We start from the raw sequence: 18,169 nt of genomic DNA on the forward strand, positions 1-18,169 counted from the left end.
TTACTAGTGAACTGTACAGATATCTGAGAGCTACAAACTAGTAAGAAAGGGCCTTCAAGATGTTACCCCAAAAGAAGTCAAAATTTATTCCTATGTAATTTAGGATCACCGGATTTAGAGATTAAAAGGATGTTAGAGATCATGTAGTTCAGATTGTCTAACTTTACTTTTAAAGTTTTTATTGAAACAATAGACAATATATTTGATTTCCCATTTTATTTATTAAAGATTTTATTTATTGTGAAATGATTTGCCATTTTTAGCGAGAGCTCTACAGTAACTCGGCTTTGTTTACTAAAGTATTTAGTAAACCCACTGTGTGGAGGGGGGAGTCTAAAGACTGAATTTTGGATCTCTAGCTCAATGCTTTCATATTTAAGATGAGAAAACTGAGGGTCCAGAGAACCATACACCTAGTCAAGAATCAGAAGTCAATGCTAGAATCCAGGTGTCCTCACTCCACATCAAGAATGTCCTAGCAATATTTATAGGATCTTTCAAAAAGCCTATGATGGTCATCGAGTCATCTGGAGGATTAGGGATTAGAATTAGAAAGTAATTTTCCTGTTCCCTCTTCCTACCTTTATTCATTACTAATATGGAAATATATATTCTATGATTGTATATGTATACCAGTCTCTGGGGAGGAAAAGTTGGAGAGAATTTGGAACCCAAAATAAAAAAAATGTAATTTTTTGTGTGTAATTGGGAAAATATTATTCAAAAAAGTGATTTCCTTAAAATATTTAAAGACATATACCCATATATGTGTGCGTACAGATAAACATAATAAGGGAATAACATTTAACAGATAACTTTAACAGTTGGACATCTTCCTGGACCCAAGAACATAAAACTTACGGAAAAAGGGTAGAGAGTAAAGCTATTACTTTCTGACCTAAGTATCACAGAAAAAACAGGGTTTTAAAATTCTTTCCAGATGAACAATGTTGAAGCCCTTTCCTAGTGAAGAAGAGGCAGAATATGGCTGAACCCAAGTAGAGAATTTATTCAGAGAAGGGGTCCAAAATGCCTACTCCCCACATCTTGCATATTCCCAAATTCTTAGTCTTTGTTTCTATCATTGGAATCTCTTGTGTCTCCAAAATAAATTCAACCCATACTTCTGGACTTAATGGGTGCTCCTTTAGTGAAGCCATCCCTACCAAAGATCTCTCTTTTCCTTATCCTATTGTATTTTTATTCAGTGCCCCATCGCTTATTTCCTAGTTTTGGGTTCCAAATGAAGTTCCACTTAGGCAGCCCCAGTCTTTTATTCTTACCTCCTCCCTTAAATTATTTAAATCTATCCTTAAGGTTAGGGAGCATGTCTTCTGTTTTTCCTACAGTTTAGTCCAATCTAGTAGAATAAGTACCTGACTGAGAAATATATATATAAACTTTTTGCTTTGGCAATAGCCATCAGTTTTGCCCTTTACTTCAAAAGTTTTTGATACTTTCTTGAGGCTTCTCTGTGCCTTATAATAATCTGCAATTTCCCTTTTAGAAGATCATAAGGAAGATAATGACTAGAATTGGAAAGAATAAAGGGGATGACAGTATTTTTCAATCTCAAAAAAAACCCTCAGTGTGTGGGTTACACTGTAAGTAGCCTGAAGGAAGGAAAAAGTTTAGAATTCAGTTGCCTTAAGTCAGTTAGGAGTGCAGACTAGGGACCTTTTAGTAGAGATAGATTTTTACCAATGCCCAAGTAGCCTCTTTATGGGTTCTGGATGTTACTGAAAACTGAAGCTCTTTGGACTAACTAGTGCTGAGGCATGTGGGTTTGGGCTCATTCTAAAAGAGTTGGAGAAAGGCCTTGGTGGCAATAAAAAACAGACAACAGTGACAAAAGAGTGTTTACTAAATTGTAGTAGACACAGTAGTTGGAGCTGAGTAATAGTGAACATCTATCTACCTTGCTGGTAGAGTGATACGGACTATAGAAGTCCAGGAAAGGACTTGGCTTTCTATTGACTGTTTTTTTTTTTCTCTTAAACTCAGGATGTTTATAGGATGGGAATTAATGTAAAGGTCTTGGAAGGGCAGGCCTATCAGCAGAGTATATTCCAACTTTCTGTGATTCTTGTTTATGATACATTTGTTCTAGGCTTTGTGTCTTGTTAGTTTGGTCTTTGCAATAGAACTGAGGATACTTAGATGAAAGCTAGAAATTAAGCCAATTTTTCACCCTTCAACTCTGACTACCAGAGATTGGGGAAAGGCCAATTTATTGTCTAGCACTCCTAAAGACTCCTAGACACTCACTCTGGCTGTTCTCTACTTTATCAGTACTCTCTCCTTTCTTCCTCTTGCTTCCCTGTCATTTCCTCCATTTGAATGTCAACTCCTTCAGGACAGGAGCTTATATTTCCTATTTTAGTTCCTGCATTTAATATAGAACTTAACACAGTCAATAAATGCCTTTTCTCCATACATTCAAATTCTGCTGTTCTAGGGGAAATTCTAGGTAGAGTGCAGATCAGGGCATTATGGAAAAGCCTCACAGATGTGAGACCAGAGCTAACTTAGGCCATAATTTAATGCTTGTTTGCCGGATATGAATGAGTCTATCTTGTGACATGGGTAGGTTAGGCCATTTAGAACAAATGCCCTGTTCTGGTATAGTTTGTCTGTGGGCATACCTGGAAAAAAAAAACTGAGCATAATAATAGAAGCAAAGTGATGGTTTCTGTTCTACTGGTACTTGTTTCAATTTGGGCTGTGGAAGTTCTGTAGTTTGCCTTTTCAAATGAGTTCTGAACCTTTTTTTTCCTTTTACAATTCAATGGGGTTAAGTGGCTTGTCCAAGCCTTCCCAGCTAGGTAATTATTAAGTGTCTGAGGTTGGATTTGAACTCAGGTACTCCTTGACTCCAGTGAACCTTTTTTTTTTTAAAAGGTCCTGGGCCCCTTTGGCAGTCTGGTGAAGACTATTGGACTCCTCAGAATTGCTTTTAATACATAAAAGTAGATGGGACTACTAAGGAAATAAATTATGATGAGATAGTTAACATATTTTTTGTTTTGTTCTTTTTAATTTTTTTTTTAGGTTTTTGCAAGGCAATTGGGATTAAGTGACTTGCCCAAGGCTACACAGCTAGGTAATTATTAAGTGTCTGAGGCCACATTTGAACTCAATTCTTTTGTTCTGTGAGCCTTTTTCAGTAATAACCAAAAAATGTACTGTGAATCTTCAGAGTAACTCAATACATTTATTCATAATTATTTTTTTGCTTAAAAGTGCTGTTAAAAAGTTTTTACCACAGACTCCTTGGATCATTTCAAAAATGCCTAAGGAGTCGGGGATCCAGTAATTAGGAATCACTGGTGCAGCAGATTGCGGATGAACGAGAATCAGGAGACCTTGGATCTAGTGGGTTATCCGGCCACTTAGCGGTGTCAACACGGACAAGAAACTTCTCCCCTGAAGTTTTTTTCCTTCTTAATTTGAGTAGAGGAGTCCTGGAATTGAAAAGGAGCCTCTTCCAGGTCCCTTCCCCCTAAGTCTACACTCGCACCCACCCTTCAACGTTTCTCACCCCGAGCATATCGCAAAGCTTCAGCTACAGTTGCCCTCCGCTATCTCCATCCCCAGGTTGCGCCTCGGGTTTATTCCGGGGACCCCGGGGCCTGGAGTTCTGCAGAAGTGGGGGTCCAGCGCTGCTCCCCTCCTTGGCTCACTCGCTGCAGACACCCCCCCCCCACCCCGTTATCTTGGTGTCTATGCCCAGCTGGGCGGCGCGGGCGCGCGCGCATCGGCCCCCCTCCCCGGTGCCCGCCGGGGCCACCGCACATCGGCACAGGGTTGGCACGGAGGCCCCGCTCGTCGCCCCTCGGGAGAGGGGAGGATCCCGCAGCTGTGCCCGCCTCTTTCCTCTCGGCCAATCCCCAGGCCCGGCTCCGGCTGCTCCCTTCCCCCTCCCCCCCCACAAAAGCCAAACCGGAGCCTACAGCTTTAAGGGCGGGGGCGGGGGCGGAGCGAGGGGCGGAGCGGGGGCGGGGCCGGGCCGGAGAGGGCGGAAACAGCTGGCGGGGCGCCGCCGCCCCTGGAACCCGGCGCGGAGGTCAGGGAGCTCTGCTGGCGTCACAAAGGGCCCGAGCGGCCGGCGAGAGAGGAGCCGCGGCCTGGAGGCGGAGGCGAGGAGGCGGAGCCGGCGGGGCGAGGAGGAGGGGGACGGGAGGGAGGGCGCCGCCCCCCTCCCGCCTTAGCACCGCCGCCGCCGCCCCGGGCCCCTCCTCCCGAGACCCTCGCGCGTCCTCCGGGCGTCCTCCCCTCCCCCGGCCCCGAGGGACGGAGAGGGGGGGGGAAGAGAGCGCGAGCGCGCGCGTGCGCGTGCGTGCGTGCGTGCGTGACACGGCCGGCGGAGCGCGCGGTGCGGGCCCTCTCCCCCGCCCCCGGCCCCCGCCTTCCTCCTCCTCCTCCTCCTCCCGCGCAGGCCCCCCGGGGGGGGAGGCCCCGGAAAGGGCGCGATTCCTCCCCCCCCACCCCGCCCCCCGGCTCCCGCCGCCCCACACCTGCGAGGAGGCCGCGGCCGTCCCCTCCCCCGCCCCGCCGCAGTCCTGCCGAGCCGCCGCGGCCGGCGGGGAGGAGCGCGAGGCCCGCGTGGCAGCCGGGGCCTCGGGGACCGGACGGGGGCCCGGCGGCCCGGCCCTAGCCGCCGCCGCCGCCGCCGCTGCCATGGCCCAGCAGCAGATGACCAGCTCGCAGAAGGCGCTGATGCTGGAGCTCAAGTCCCTGCAGGAGGAGCCGGTGGAGGGCTTCCGGATCACCCTGGTGGACGAGTCCGACCTCTACAACTGGGAGGTGGCCATCTTCGGGCCCCCCAACACGCTCTACGAGGGCGGCTACTTCAAGGTACGGCGGCGGCGCGCCCGGGGCGAGGGGGGGGAGGAGGAGGAGGAGGAGGAGGAGGAGGAAGGCCCGGGCCGGCCGCTGGGACACTGGGCTGGGGTGCACCCCGAGAAGTGCCGCCCCCCCGGGGGCCGAGAAAGTTGTGGGCCCCGAGGCCGCCCGAGGCCTGGGCGGGCATAGCTGTAGGGGGACAGGAGGAAGCGGGTCTCGAGGCACCACCTCCTTCTCCGCTTTTAATGGACGGATTGAACCAAATACTTGACAAATAGCGCTTGCCCTCCCCGGGCCCTTTTGTGCACTCCCCGCCGCGCCGAGGACGTGCCAAGCGGGCACAGGGCATGGCCAGGGGCCGGCGCCAGAGCCCCGCGGCCCCCACGAGTGCCCAAGCACTTGCAGGAAGCGCTGTGGAGTGTCAGAGAGGGAGGAAGAAAGATTCCCATTTTAGGGAGGTGAGATCAGGACCTTTTGCTCAGATGACCGGCCCTAGCAAATGGCATGTCTGCAACTTGGAAAAGGGGTGGGATCTGAGATCCGGCTGGCTGGAGCCCACATGCCAGCTCTTTATTCAAATAAATAGCCATAGGTTTAATTTTCGGCAAAAGGCAAGTTGGTTTTCAGTATGCTCTTATTTTACCAGCTCGTTTCAAGAATGTCCTCAGATCGAGTCAGGAACTTTTTTTGAGTTTTTCATTGACTTTTTTTTTTTTTTTTTGCAAGAACCTAAAGATAGGATTATTGGCCTGCGGGGATGTGTTAGTGGGGAAGAAGGTCAGCGAACACTGTGAAGCAAGTACCTGAGAATCCATTTTTGTTTTGTTGGGTGACATGATTTGTGAGTCATTTTTCTGGTTATTGTTTTGAAGGGAGAGCCTATCTTGGCACAGGTTTCAAATGGGTGTCTTAGTCATGCAGGTGTGATGTATATTTTTAGGACTACCCAATTACTTAACCTTTATTTTCCTTCAGGGTAGTAGCCCCAGTTTCAGGCGTGTAACTAGGTCAGCTTTGCAGAGATGGTTTTGAAGGAGGTGAGGTGATGTTAAAACTTAATACAAAGAATCATTGTCAAAATTGTCAAAGCAGTTGTCAAAAGTAATTCATTACTCCCTAGCTGCCCTTTGCTTCATTTGTCAAGAAGTGACAAGGTTGTTGACGAAAGATGAAGTTATTTACAAACATCTAAATATAAATATATACCTGACCACCTATCTGGGTCAAAAATAAAAATGGATAAGGTGTTATACATTTTATATTGTGGCTCGGTCTCCCCCCCAGACAAATTAGTTCACCCTTTTTTTTTTTAACTTTTTGAAGTTAGTATGAATTTAGGCAATTGATAGTTTTAAACAAAACCTGATCAGTGCAAACTATCTCTGCAGGAGAATTTACTTCCAAATTTTCTTTCTGATCATTGTACACTGTTGTACTTATTTGACTTGTTTCATAGTGCTTTTCAACCCTAGCTATGGATTCTAGGGCAATATGAAGAAGGATGATCTTCATCTGCACTGCAATTTTTCTGATTTTTTTTTTTTTTTTTTAGTTTTTGCAAGGCAAACGGGGTTAAGTGGTTTGCCCAAGGCCACACACACACACACACACACACACACACACACACACACACACACACACACACACACACACACACTGATTAAGTGTCTGATGAACTCAGGTACTCCTGACACCAGGGCCGGTGCTCTATCCACTGCACCACCTAGCTGCCCCCCCTAATTATTTTTTAAAGTTTTACTGAATAATCAAATGGAATAGGAGCAAAATAAAGTTTCTCTTAGTTTTACTATAGCAGTATGGCTGATGTTTTGGAAAAATTTAAAGACATATATGGAAGTTGGTTAGGATCTTCTCTTCTCATCCTAATGTAGTTTTTGAACCATTGATGCTTGGAAATAAAACACTGACATTAAGAGAAAGTGGAAAGAACGTTAGTGGAGAATTAACAGGGGAGAATTATGGTTCTGAACAAATGGTTGTATGACCTTGGCAAGTTATTTAATTTTGCTGAGCTTTAGCTTCCTCAAATGGAGATAATAATGCTTGATAATCACAGGGTTGTTGTGAGGAAAACATTTTGCAAACTACAAAATGCCATATAAATGTAATTATTATAGTAAATTATATTATTTTGAAATCTGTGATAGGGAGTTAAAAAGCAGAGAAGAGTTAGAGTGGGTTCTGTGGAACATAAACAGTGAACTACATTCTTGATTCTTTGAATTCAAAACTTGAAAAATCTATGATTCTTCAGGCCTGTTATTCTAAAATTGACATTCAAAAAAAATCATTTTTCTGACTCTTTAAGTTCCACTTCTGATTTTTTGAAGTAAAGGTTAACCTGTTTCCTCATCTTTAAAAAAGGAGATTGGACTAGATGATCTGAGGATCCTTCCAACTCTAACATTTATTCTAAGAGTCTTTTTTTTTTTGCTTTTGTTTTAGTTTCTTCTTAAGATAGTCTTTTTTCTTTGGAGACATGCTCTCAAAACTTTAAATGCCATTGTTAAGAAGATGAATTCCAAATCTTAATTTGTGAATCATATAAGATTCCTTCAGGACATCTCCACTCAAATATCTCATTGATAACCTCAAATGCCATCCAGTCTCCATGTTTAATACTCTGAGGGGTGGGTTATCTTTGTCTCTACTTGTTCCTTACTATTTCTACTCAGACCATCTCAGGAATCAGTATTTGCCATATCTACCGCACATCTGGATGATTGAAATAGTCTTTTTTTTAGATTTTTTTTCAAGGCAATGGGGTTAAGTGGCTTGCCCAAGGCCACACAGCTAGGTAATTATTAAGTGTTTGAGGTCGGATTTGAACTCAAGTACTCCTGACTCCAGGACTGGTGCTCTGTCCACTGCCCCACCTAGCCTTCCCAAAATTGTCTTTTCACATATTTTCCTGCCTCCACTTTCTTCTTACTACCTCACTTTTATACTGCTGCTAGAATGAATAACCTTATGCAATGAACTTGATCATGTATATCTACTGTTCAGAAATATTCAGTAACTTCCTCTTTACCTTTTGAGTGAAATTAAAATTGACTTTTAAAACCCTTAACACTCTAGTGTTTCTCCTTATGTTTTTCATGGTGCTCTCTGTTTTATAACTGAAATAGTTTTATAGTTTTCACATAATATTGTACATTATAGTTCTCTCCTTTTCTTTCCCTCTTTTTTTCCATGTATATGTGTGTGTGTGTGTGTGTGTGTGTGTGTGTATATATATATACACATATATGTGTGTGTGTGTGTGTGTGTGTGTGTGTGTGTGTGTGTATTTATGTATATCCTCCTGGACTCTAAACCTTCTGAGGGCAGGAATCACTACTTTAGTGATGGTGATTATTTCTGTTTTTCCTTTTTCTTTCTGCCTAGTCATAACCTAAGGTCATAACCTTAATTTTTTTATACTGTTGGTTCCATTAGTCCATTTGTTGAAGAGAAACAAATTAATGCCAGTGTTCCAAACAATAAACTATGTATGATTAGGTTCAAATACCTTTGTTTTCTACTTCACTTCTTTTGTCTCTTAGTAGGTAGGTAGTGATCTCTATTATGGGTGTTATAGTTGGGACTGGAATTTTCCCTGTCCCCTTATCAATTGTGCTGCTGTTTCTTTGCAAATTAAAACTTCTCTCTAAACCTTATCACCCACTCCCCCAGTTCTTTATTTCATTTTTTTTTCCACAGTCAGCATTTATTTCAAGATTCATTTTTGTAAAATTTTCTCTCCTTCCTCATGACAGCAATCTGATACAGCAATCTGATATAGGCTACATTTGCATATCCTGCTAAACACACTTCCCTATAAAGTTATGTTGTCTAAACCTTGATATTAAAAGGAAATAATGTGTGGCATGACCAGATTTTAGTGCCTGTACTTTTTGACTTTTTCAATATGAAATGCAGAAATGTTTGTGTTCTTACAAGTTTAAAAATTTGAAGTATTAATTTGCTTTTGTTATTAGTAAGACCTGTCAAGTGAAGAGAAATAAAAAAAATTAGTTATAGCTATGAATATTGTATTTTGGAGCTGCATACCATGATCTTACTGTGCTTTGATTATAGTTTCATAATATATACATAATATTTACAGTGTTATAAGCATTGAATACCTCAAGACTCTTTATTTTAGAGCCCAATAAAGTTGTGAAAGAAAGGCTGATTATTAGGTGTACCATTGATCAGTGAGAAAAGTTTAGACAGAAGTACTGTACAGTTTGTGGTCATATTCTTGGCCTTTGTGCTATCCTTAATTGAAATGGGGTGGAAGTCTCTTCTCATGCCATCCATCCCCTAGCATTTCAATTAACATTAGGGCAGGGAGATTTAAAGGTTAGAGATTCCAGAAATCAAGAGGGTAATAGTTTGTATTTTAGAATTTTTTTCCTTTCAAAAGTTTTTTTTTTAAATATCTTTAGTTTGGCAGTATGAGATTTGATGCTAAAAATTTAAAAGCCATGAAGTTAGAAATGAGAATAAGTTATCTTTGAAATATATTAAAAAAAGTAAGACATTTCTGTATTAGTAGAAAAAAATAAGACTTCATTCTTTACAAATCAAAGTATTTTAAGTATTTCTAAGGGTATTTTATTTTAAAAATTTCTAAGGAAATTTAAGCTCTTAAAACAAGGGGAAGAGCTTCAGTCTTAAGAATCATCCACAATTTGTCTTCCACTCTCAACACTCTCAATGAAGCCATTCTCCAAATTCTCCAAAAGCCATTCTTAATTGTCAAATCTAGTGACCTGTTCTGAATCCTTATCCTTCTAGAATTTTCATGACACTTGTTGAACCCTCTCAATCTCCTCAATACCCAGTCTTTTCTGAGTTTTTGTGATAGTTATCTCCTGTTTTTTCCCCGTTTAAATTATCCCCTTACTTCCTAATCTTATTACTCCAGTGCATGAATTCTTTCATCCAGTTATTCAGACCTACTTACTCTTCCAAACAGATGACAACTCCATCTGTAAGTGAACTTTTGCTCTGATTTTCTCTCCTGCCTGGAATACTTTCTCTTCACCTCTGCCTCATAGGATCCTTGGTTTTCTCTGAGACTTGATTTAAATGTTAACTTTAATATGAAACCTTTGCTGCCCGTGCACTCCTTCCCAAAACCACCTTGCATTAATTAACATATTATGTTGATGATGATGTTTGTCCTTTGTTAAGACCATGACATCAGTGGTGATGCCTAGACAAGCAAATGAATTGGTTTTGAGTGAGGTGACTTTACCTTACTTTTCTCCTTCAGAGCCTTTTGGCCAGATATGAATCAGGGTGACTGGAGATGGCCTTTGATTGGAGGCATTCAGGGTTAAGTGACTTGCCCAAGGTCACACAGCTAGTAAGTATCTAGTGCCTGAGGCCAGATTTTGACTCTAGTATCGGAGTTCTATCCATTGCACCATCTACCATATTTATATAGTATGTAAACATATATAAATATATGTGAATAGAATTACAGATTTAGATCTTGAAAGGGATCTTGGAAGACCCCTTCATTTCATGGATGAGGAAATTGAGGCATAGAGAACTTAAGGATCAAATCAATAGTGTTTGAGACAGAATTTGAATCTTGTTAGACTGTTATCGATTCCCGTTGTTGTCAGGGTTTCACTTCTAGCTCTATATTCCCTCTGCTTATCACAATGTTTGGAATTTTGTATGCATTTAATAAATTTTTGTTGAATTTGTAAGTGAAAGTTAAATATTAAGTTTTCATGGTTTTGCTTGTAGAAGCCCAAAATCTGTGACTAAATTTTTACGTTTTCAATTTTTGGAGTCTCAAATCATATAATTCTCTCTAAAGACAACTGAGTTGCTATAGTTGTTGCATTGACACCTGATCTATTAGGTTTCAGCTTCTGAGACAGGCCTATTTTACAACTTTTTGAATTTTAAACTTTATGATTGACTCCTGACTGAGCAGAAACAGTTTTTATTCATATAATGATTTTTTTTTAAATAGTTCAAAAGTTTGGAAAGAAGTTACTGAGTGGATAATATAGTAATCTCTGGGTAAGACTTAATTATAAAATAATTAGCAATTTGAATCTATTTCTCTTGGAATGAAGATTATAAGTAACTGTAATAAGCAGTTAGATAAAGACAAAAATGAAATTTCATTTAGAAAATAAATTTTGATATTTCCATCATCACCAGAATTTCTTCTAGTATCCTTCTTCCTCTTACCTTATTTTTCCCTCTTCTCCTAATAACCATCCCAAAGCTATCCTATAGAATATAAAAAAGCATTTTTAAGGGAAAAATTTGTTGAGCCAATCAATACATTAAAAAAATAGTGAAAATAGGTGCAATGTTCCACACTCATGGACCTCCTACTTCTGCAGAGGAGGGGTGGGGTTTTCTCTATTTGTTTTGAAGTTTTGCTTGTTTTTTATAATTTTGCATCATTCACTTTTAATTTGTTGTGGTGGTGCTTTTTCATTTACATAGTTGTAACTAGTTATTTTCTTTTTAACCCTTTATTAAAACTTTTTTCACTTCATATAAATCCATGTTTTGAATCTGTGATATTTGGTCATTTGTTAAACAGCACAATACTTGATTACAATCATGTCTCACATGAATGATGTTTTGCTTAAGCATTCTCCATTTGATAGGTATAGGTATCTTTTTATTTTCAGTTCTTTGCTACCACAAGAAGTACTACCATAAATATTTTGGTGAATATAATAAATACCATATTCACTGGTAATCAAAGTTAACAATGATTTCTTAATTGCTGATTTCTAATGACCTTTTCTTAATTTATCCTTTAGTCCTATATATAGTAAGTCCTTCTCACATACTTTATTATTGCCAGTGCCTTTGATTTATGATTATCTCCAATTTATTCTGTATTTATCTTTTTTACACAATTGTTTGCAAATTATCAATGCATTAGATTCTAATCTCCTTGGGATCTCTCTTTTTTTTTGTCCTCTCCCATTTGTATTCCCAATGTTTAATAAAAGTACCTGATGTATAGTAGGCAATAATGCTTTTAGATATTTATAAAGATTTATTTTTTATTTTATTTTATTTTATTTTTATTTTTTAGTTTTTTAGTTTTTGCCCAAGGCCACATGGCTAGGTAATTATTAAGTGTCTGAGGCTGGATTTGAACTCAGGTACTCCTGACTCCAAGGCCAGTGCTCTATCCACTGCCCTACCTAGCCACCCCCGGGATTTATTTTTTAATCAATGATCTCCTTGGAGAGTATGTACCTAGTAGTGGAATTCAGAGGGAAAAACTTCAGTAGATTTGGAAGAAACATATGTGTGCATGCACGTGCATATGTGTGTGTGTCTCCCAGGTTGAGTCCTTTATATATAGAAGGAAAAGAAGTCCAGGAGAGAGTCTATCAGGACATCTGTGATTACTAGGATTCCACTGCATGAAAATTCAGAAAAGACTGAGAATGAGCTGTTAGATAAGAGGAGAACCAAGAGACACCTGTGGCATGGAAGAGAGCATCTAGGAATCAGTGTTAGAGATGGAACAGAAATCAAGAAGAATTGAAGAAAGGCCATTAGATTTAAGAATTACAAGAGATCTTTTGTAATTTTGGAGAGAGCAGTTTTTTGAATGATGAAGTCTGAAGTCAAATTCTAGGGAATTTAGATTAGAATGAGAGGAGAGGAAGTGAAGGGAAGCCAAATGTAGATAGCTTTCTCAAGGAGTTTAGCTGATAAGAGGAGAAACATAGAACTATGGAGAGGTTGATGAGATATCATGTAAGAGTTTTTAAGGTTGAAGAGATTGGAGCATGATTTTTTTTTTTGCAAGGCAATATCTGAGGCTGGATTTGAACTCAGGTCCTCTGACTTCAGGGTTGGTGCTCTATCCACGATGCCACATAGCTGCCCCCCCTTTCTTTTTAAAAATCTTAACATTTTATTTTTTCCTTATAACTTGTAAAAACCAATTTTAACATTCTGTTTTCCAGATTTTTGAGTTCCAAATTCTCTCTTCTTCCCCATTGAGAAGACAAGCAATTTGACATAGGTTTTACATAATTAATTATACAAAACATATTTCCATGTAAGTCATTCTAGGAAAGAAAATGCAGACCAAAAAACCCCTATGAAAATCTAAGTAAAGAAATATCTTTGATTTGCATTCAGGCTCTGAAGATGGAAAACACCTTTCATCGCAACCTTCAGAATTGTCTTGGATCATTGTATTATTGAGAATAACTAAGTTATTCATAGTAGATTATCATATTGTATATTACTGTATGTTATTGTATGTTACTACAGTGTACAATGTTTTCCTGGTTCTGTTCATTTCACTTTACATCACTCCATGTAAATCTTTTCATGTTTTTCTGAGAGTATTCTGCTCATCATTTCTTAAAGTGCAAAAGTATTCCATCACAGTCATATACAACATGTCCCTGCTTTCCTCTTATTCTTATCTACTATAAAATCTCTTTCAGGCCTCTTTTATGTCAGATAATTTATCCCATCTTTCTCATCCCTTAATTTACTTTTTTTCATAATCATACCATTACATTCAACTTACACCCCACCCTCAATATATACTCTTCCTTTCATTTATTTCTTTATTTATTTTGTAGCAACTTTTTAAATTTAATATTTATTCTTATTTTGTACAAATAATGTTTTTTATACATTAATAAAATATTCTTGTTTAAGAGTAAACGAAATACCACCTTCCCCCATAAATATAGACTTGCTTGAGCAGTAAAGGGGAGAGAAAAAAATTAATATTTAAAAAAATAATAGTAATAATTGTAGGTATGGCCAGGTGGTGCAATGGATGGAGCACCAGCCCTGGAGCCATGAGTACCCGAGCCCACATCCAGCCCCGTACACCCAACAATCACCCATGCAAGCCACCTGATCCCCACTGCCCTGCAAAAACCAAAATAAGAAAAAAAAAAGATCCAAAATAAAATAAAATAGTAATAATAGTAGGGGGTGCCTGGGTGGTGGACAGAGCATTGGCACTTGAGCCAGGAGCACCCGGGTCCAAATGTGGCCTCAGACACCCAACGGATTACCCTGCTATTGCAGCCCCATTTGCCCTGAACCCCCTAATGATAATAATAATAAATAATAATAATAATAATAATAAATGTGCTTCAGTCTTTGTTCCAACACCAACAACTCTGTCATGGGTGGATCACATTCTTTTATGATAAGTCCATCACAAAAGTTACTTCCATATTTTTCCACCGTTGCCATTGCTGATTACAACTCCCTCCTTTCATACTTCTCCACTACCATGTACTATATTTTCTCTATCCTTTCACTCTGACTCTGCTGTAGGGTAGCTGAGTGGTGCAGCAGACAGATCCTTGGTCCTGGGGACAAGAGGCCCCGAGCCCCCATGCCACCCCTTAGGCCCAGAATCCACCTGGCCATATGGTCCTGGGCAGGCCTTCCAATCCCAGCCCCTTGCAAGAAGTAAAAAAGAAAATGTGTTATATCTGACCACTCCCCCACCCCCCCATGGTCTATCCTCTCCTCCTTCATTCACATCCCCATCCCTTCCCCCTGTCCCCCCCTTCTTACTCCAGATGTCTATACCCCATTGAGTATATATGCTGTTTCCTCTCCTAACCACCTCTGATGAGTGAAGATTCCCTCATTCCCCCTTGCCTTCCCCCCTTCCATATCATTGCAATAGTTCATTGTTATAAAGAAAAATTTTATTATATGAAATATCTTGGCCTATTCCCCCTCTCCTTTTTCTTTCTCCCATTACATTTCCCTTTTTTTCTATTGACTCCATTTATACACCATATTTTATCTTGGAATTCAGCTTTCTCCTGTGCTTCAACTATAAAAGCTCCCTCTACCTTCTCTATTAACTGAGAAGGTTCATATGAGTATTATCAGTGTCATTTTTCTATGCAGGAATACATGCAGTGCATCATTAAGTCCCTCATATTTTCCCCCTCTCCTTCAATCTCCATGCTTCACCTGAGTCCTGTATCTGAAGGTCAAACCTTCCGTCCAGCTCTGGCCATTCCAAAAGGAACATTTGAAATTCCCCTGGTTCATTGAAAGTCCATCTTTTTCCCTGGAAGAGGACATTCAGCCTTGCAGGGTAGTTGATTCTTGGCTGCATTCTAAGCTCTTTTGCCTTCCGGTATATTATATTCCAAGCCCTATGAGCTTCCAGTGTAGTTGCTGCTAAGTCCTGTGTGATCCTGACTGCAGCTCCATGATATCTGAATTGTGTCCTTCCGGCTGCTTCTAAGATTTTCTCTTTGACTTTAGAGTTCTGGAATTTGGCTGTAATATTCCTAGGGGTTGGTTTTTTGGGATCTCTTTCTCGGGGGGAATTGGTGGATTCTCTCCATTTCTATTTTGCCCTCTGCTTCTAGAATATCAGGGCAATTTTCCTGTAGTAATTCTTTGAAAATGATGTCAAGGCTCTTTTCCTGATCATGACTTTCAGGTATTCCAATAATTTTTAAATTATCTTTCCTAAGTCTGTTTTCCATATCAGTTGTTTTTTCAATGAGATGTTTCCCATTTTCTTCTAATTTTTCATTTTTTTGGTTTTGAAGTATTGAGTCTTGGTTTCTCATACATTCATCAATCTCCCTGAATTCTATTCTTTGTCTGAAGGATTTGTTCTCCTCAGAGAGTTTTCTTATCTCTTTTTCCATCTGGCAAATTTTGCTTTTTATTTTTTATTTTTTAGGTTTTTGCAAGGCAAATGGGGTTAAGTGGCTTGCCCAAGGCCAGGTAGGTAATTATTAAGTGTCTGAGACTGGATTTGAACCCAGGTACTCCTGACTCCAGGGCTGGCTCTATATTGACTGTGCCACCTAGCTGCCCGCCATATGTATTTTTGTGTGTTTTATTAGTGATATCCAAATATTTCATGCATTTTATAGTTATTTGAATGGAATTTCCCTTTCTATTACTACCTCTTGGATGTTGCTGTAATATAGAAATATTGTTGATGTTTTAGTATTTATTTTATAGAAGCTAGTGTCTCATCTTTGCTGATTCCTAGGATTTTCTAAGAAAACTGTCATGTCATCAAATAGGGATAATTTTATCTCTAATTGTCTTTGAGTCCTTAATTTCTTTCATCATTGATATTTCTAGCATTTCCAGAATTATTTTAAATAATGTTGGGAAAATAGTCATTCTTCCTTTATCACTCTATTTATTGGAAATTTTCTAGTTTATCCCTAATAGATATATATATATATATATATATATATATATATATATATATATATATATATATATATAATGCTTGCTATAAGTTTTAGGCGGGTACTTTCTGTGTTATTAAAAAAACATTCTTTTATGTCTATACTTTATAGATTTTTTTAAAATATCACAACTTACTGTTGTCCTTTTTTTTCTCTCATGACAATGGAATCCCCCCTTTTTGGGTAGAGGACTTAGAACTCTTAATTTAGTATTTTATTTTTCCCCAGTTAACATATGAAAACAATTTTTGACATTCGTTTTTAATTTCTAATTTTTTGGGTTTGAAGTATTGATTCCTGATTTCTGGTACATTCATCAATCTCCCTGAGTTCTATTCTTTGTCTGAAGGATTTGTTCTCCTCAGAGAGTTTTCTTATCTCTTTTTTTCATCTGGCCAATTTTGCTTTTTAAAGCATTCTTCTCCTCAATAACTTTTTGAATTGTTTTATACATTTGACCTAAGCTGGTTTTTAGCATGCTATTTTCTTCAGCATTTTTTTGGATTTCCTTGACTAAGGCTGCTGACTTCATTTTCATGTTTTTCCTGCATATCTCTCATTTCTTTCCCCAGTTTTTCTTCTTACCCCCTCACTTGATTTTCAACATTCTTTTTGAACTCTCTCATAGCCTGAGTCCAATTTCTGTTTTTCTTGGAGTCTTTAGATGCAGGAGCTTGTGCTTCCTTATCTTCAGACTGAGTTTTTTGATTCTTCTTGGGATCATAGATAATATATTTTTCAATGGTGTTCCTCTTGTTTCTCTGCTCATTTTCCCAGCCTGAGACTGGTTTTGGGGTGCTTCCTGAGCTTTTGGGACACTCAGTGTGTGAGGCTCTGTCCTCCCTCCTGGTTTGTGAATGACCATATGTGCCCCCCTCTGCTCTGGGGCTGAGGTGGAGGGGGTCCCTGCTGTTCTATGGGGGGCCTAGACTGGGATCAGGATCTGAATGTGGTCAGAGCCCCAGGGGCAGAGGACAGAGCTCTGCAGTCTCTCTCTCCCTTCACTCCCTTCCCTAGGTTCACTGGGCTCATGCCCTGGGGGCTCCCGCTTACCATCTCTGCCTGCTTGTGTTCCTGGATCTGGCCTGAGGTGGCCACTCTGCTAGCTGTGTGCCCTGAGGGCTGGGCTTCCAAGTGCTTGCTCTGGCAGAGGTCCCCCTCGCAGTTCCCCCAATTTGTGCCTGGTGCTCCCCGGGGTGCAGCTCAGGAGACTCCCCCGCTGCTGCTGTGAGCTGCGGCTCCCAGTGCCCTGGGGCTGCCTCCGCAAGGCTGAAGTTCTTTCGCTCTGGCAGGCCACCCCTCCAACCCAGGGGATCAGAGCCTTTCTGCTCTTTTCCAGGTTACCTTGAGTAGGAGAACTGCCTCACTGGGTCCCTTTGTGGGTTCTGTCTCTTGAAAATTTAGTTAGAGTCCTTAGCTTATGAGCTTTATGAGAGATAGTTTGGTTCTTGTTGCCCTCTTAATATATACTCTTCCTAACTGCCCCAATAATGAGAAAGTTTTTAAGGAGTTATCAGTATTATTTTCCATGTAGGAATATAAATAGATTAAACTTTTTGGATCCTTTAGTGATTTCTCTTTCTTATTTTCTTTTTTATGCTTCTTTTGCATCTTGTATTTGAAAGTCAGATTTTATGTTTGGCTCTGGTCTTTTGATCAGAAGTGCTTGAAAGTCCTTGAATATTATTTTTGCCCCTTGTAGGATTATGGATTATACTCAGTTTTGTTGGGTAGGCAATTTTTGGTTGTAATCCTAACTCTTTTGCCCTAAAGACTATCATATTCTAAGTTCTCCAGCCCTTTAATGTAGAAGCTGCAAAATATTGTATTATCCTACATCTCCTTTTTTTGTTTTTTGTTTTTTTGCAAGGCCGTGAGGTTAAGTATTGTATTATCTTGTATTGTATTATCTTGATTGTGGCTTGGTGATATTTGATTTGTTTCTTGGCTGCAGGATTTTCTCCCTGACCTGAGAGCTCAGGAATTTGACTCTTATTATTCCTGGGAGTTTTCCTTTTTGGATTTCTTGCAAGAGGTGATCACTGGGTTCTTTCAATTTCTGGTTTAGAATGTCA

At 40.0% G+C, this 18,169-nt stretch overlaps 1 protein-coding gene and 1 long non-coding RNA gene across 3 annotated transcripts in view; one reads left to right on the top strand and one right to left on the bottom strand.

The window, feature by feature from the left end:
* Window positions 1-3,201: 3,201 nt before the first annotated feature.
* On the bottom strand, window positions 3,202-3,893 carry LOC141500407 (uncharacterized). Its single transcript, XR_012471918.1, has 2 exons — window positions 3,542-3,893; window positions 3,202-3,464 (listed from the first exon to the last, which is right to left on the bottom strand). It is a non-coding gene; the product is annotated as an uncharacterized LOC141500407 (long non-coding RNA).
* A 220-nt stretch (window positions 3,894-4,113) lies between these two features.
* UBE2R2 (ubiquitin conjugating enzyme E2 R2) overlaps window positions 4,114-18,169 on the top strand; it is a 139,091-nt gene continuing 125,035 nt past the window's right edge. The window contains exon 1 of one of the 2 annotated variants that reach the window (XM_074205968.1): window positions 4,114-4,857. In XM_074205968.1, coding sequence (XP_074062069.1) covers window positions 4,681-4,857 — 177 coding nt within the window. In that variant the 5' untranslated portion in view covers window positions 4,114-4,680. The remainder of the gene's footprint in view (window positions 4,858-18,169) is intronic. The other variant, XM_074205967.1, reaches the window with a different exon arrangement.

The sequence above is a fragment of the Macrotis lagotis genome, chromosome X (assembly GCF_037893015.1).
Source record: "Macrotis lagotis isolate mMagLag1 chromosome X, bilby.v1.9.chrom.fasta, whole genome shotgun sequence".
Classification (NCBI taxonomy): domain Eukaryota; kingdom Metazoa; phylum Chordata; class Mammalia; order Peramelemorphia; family Peramelidae; genus Macrotis; species Macrotis lagotis.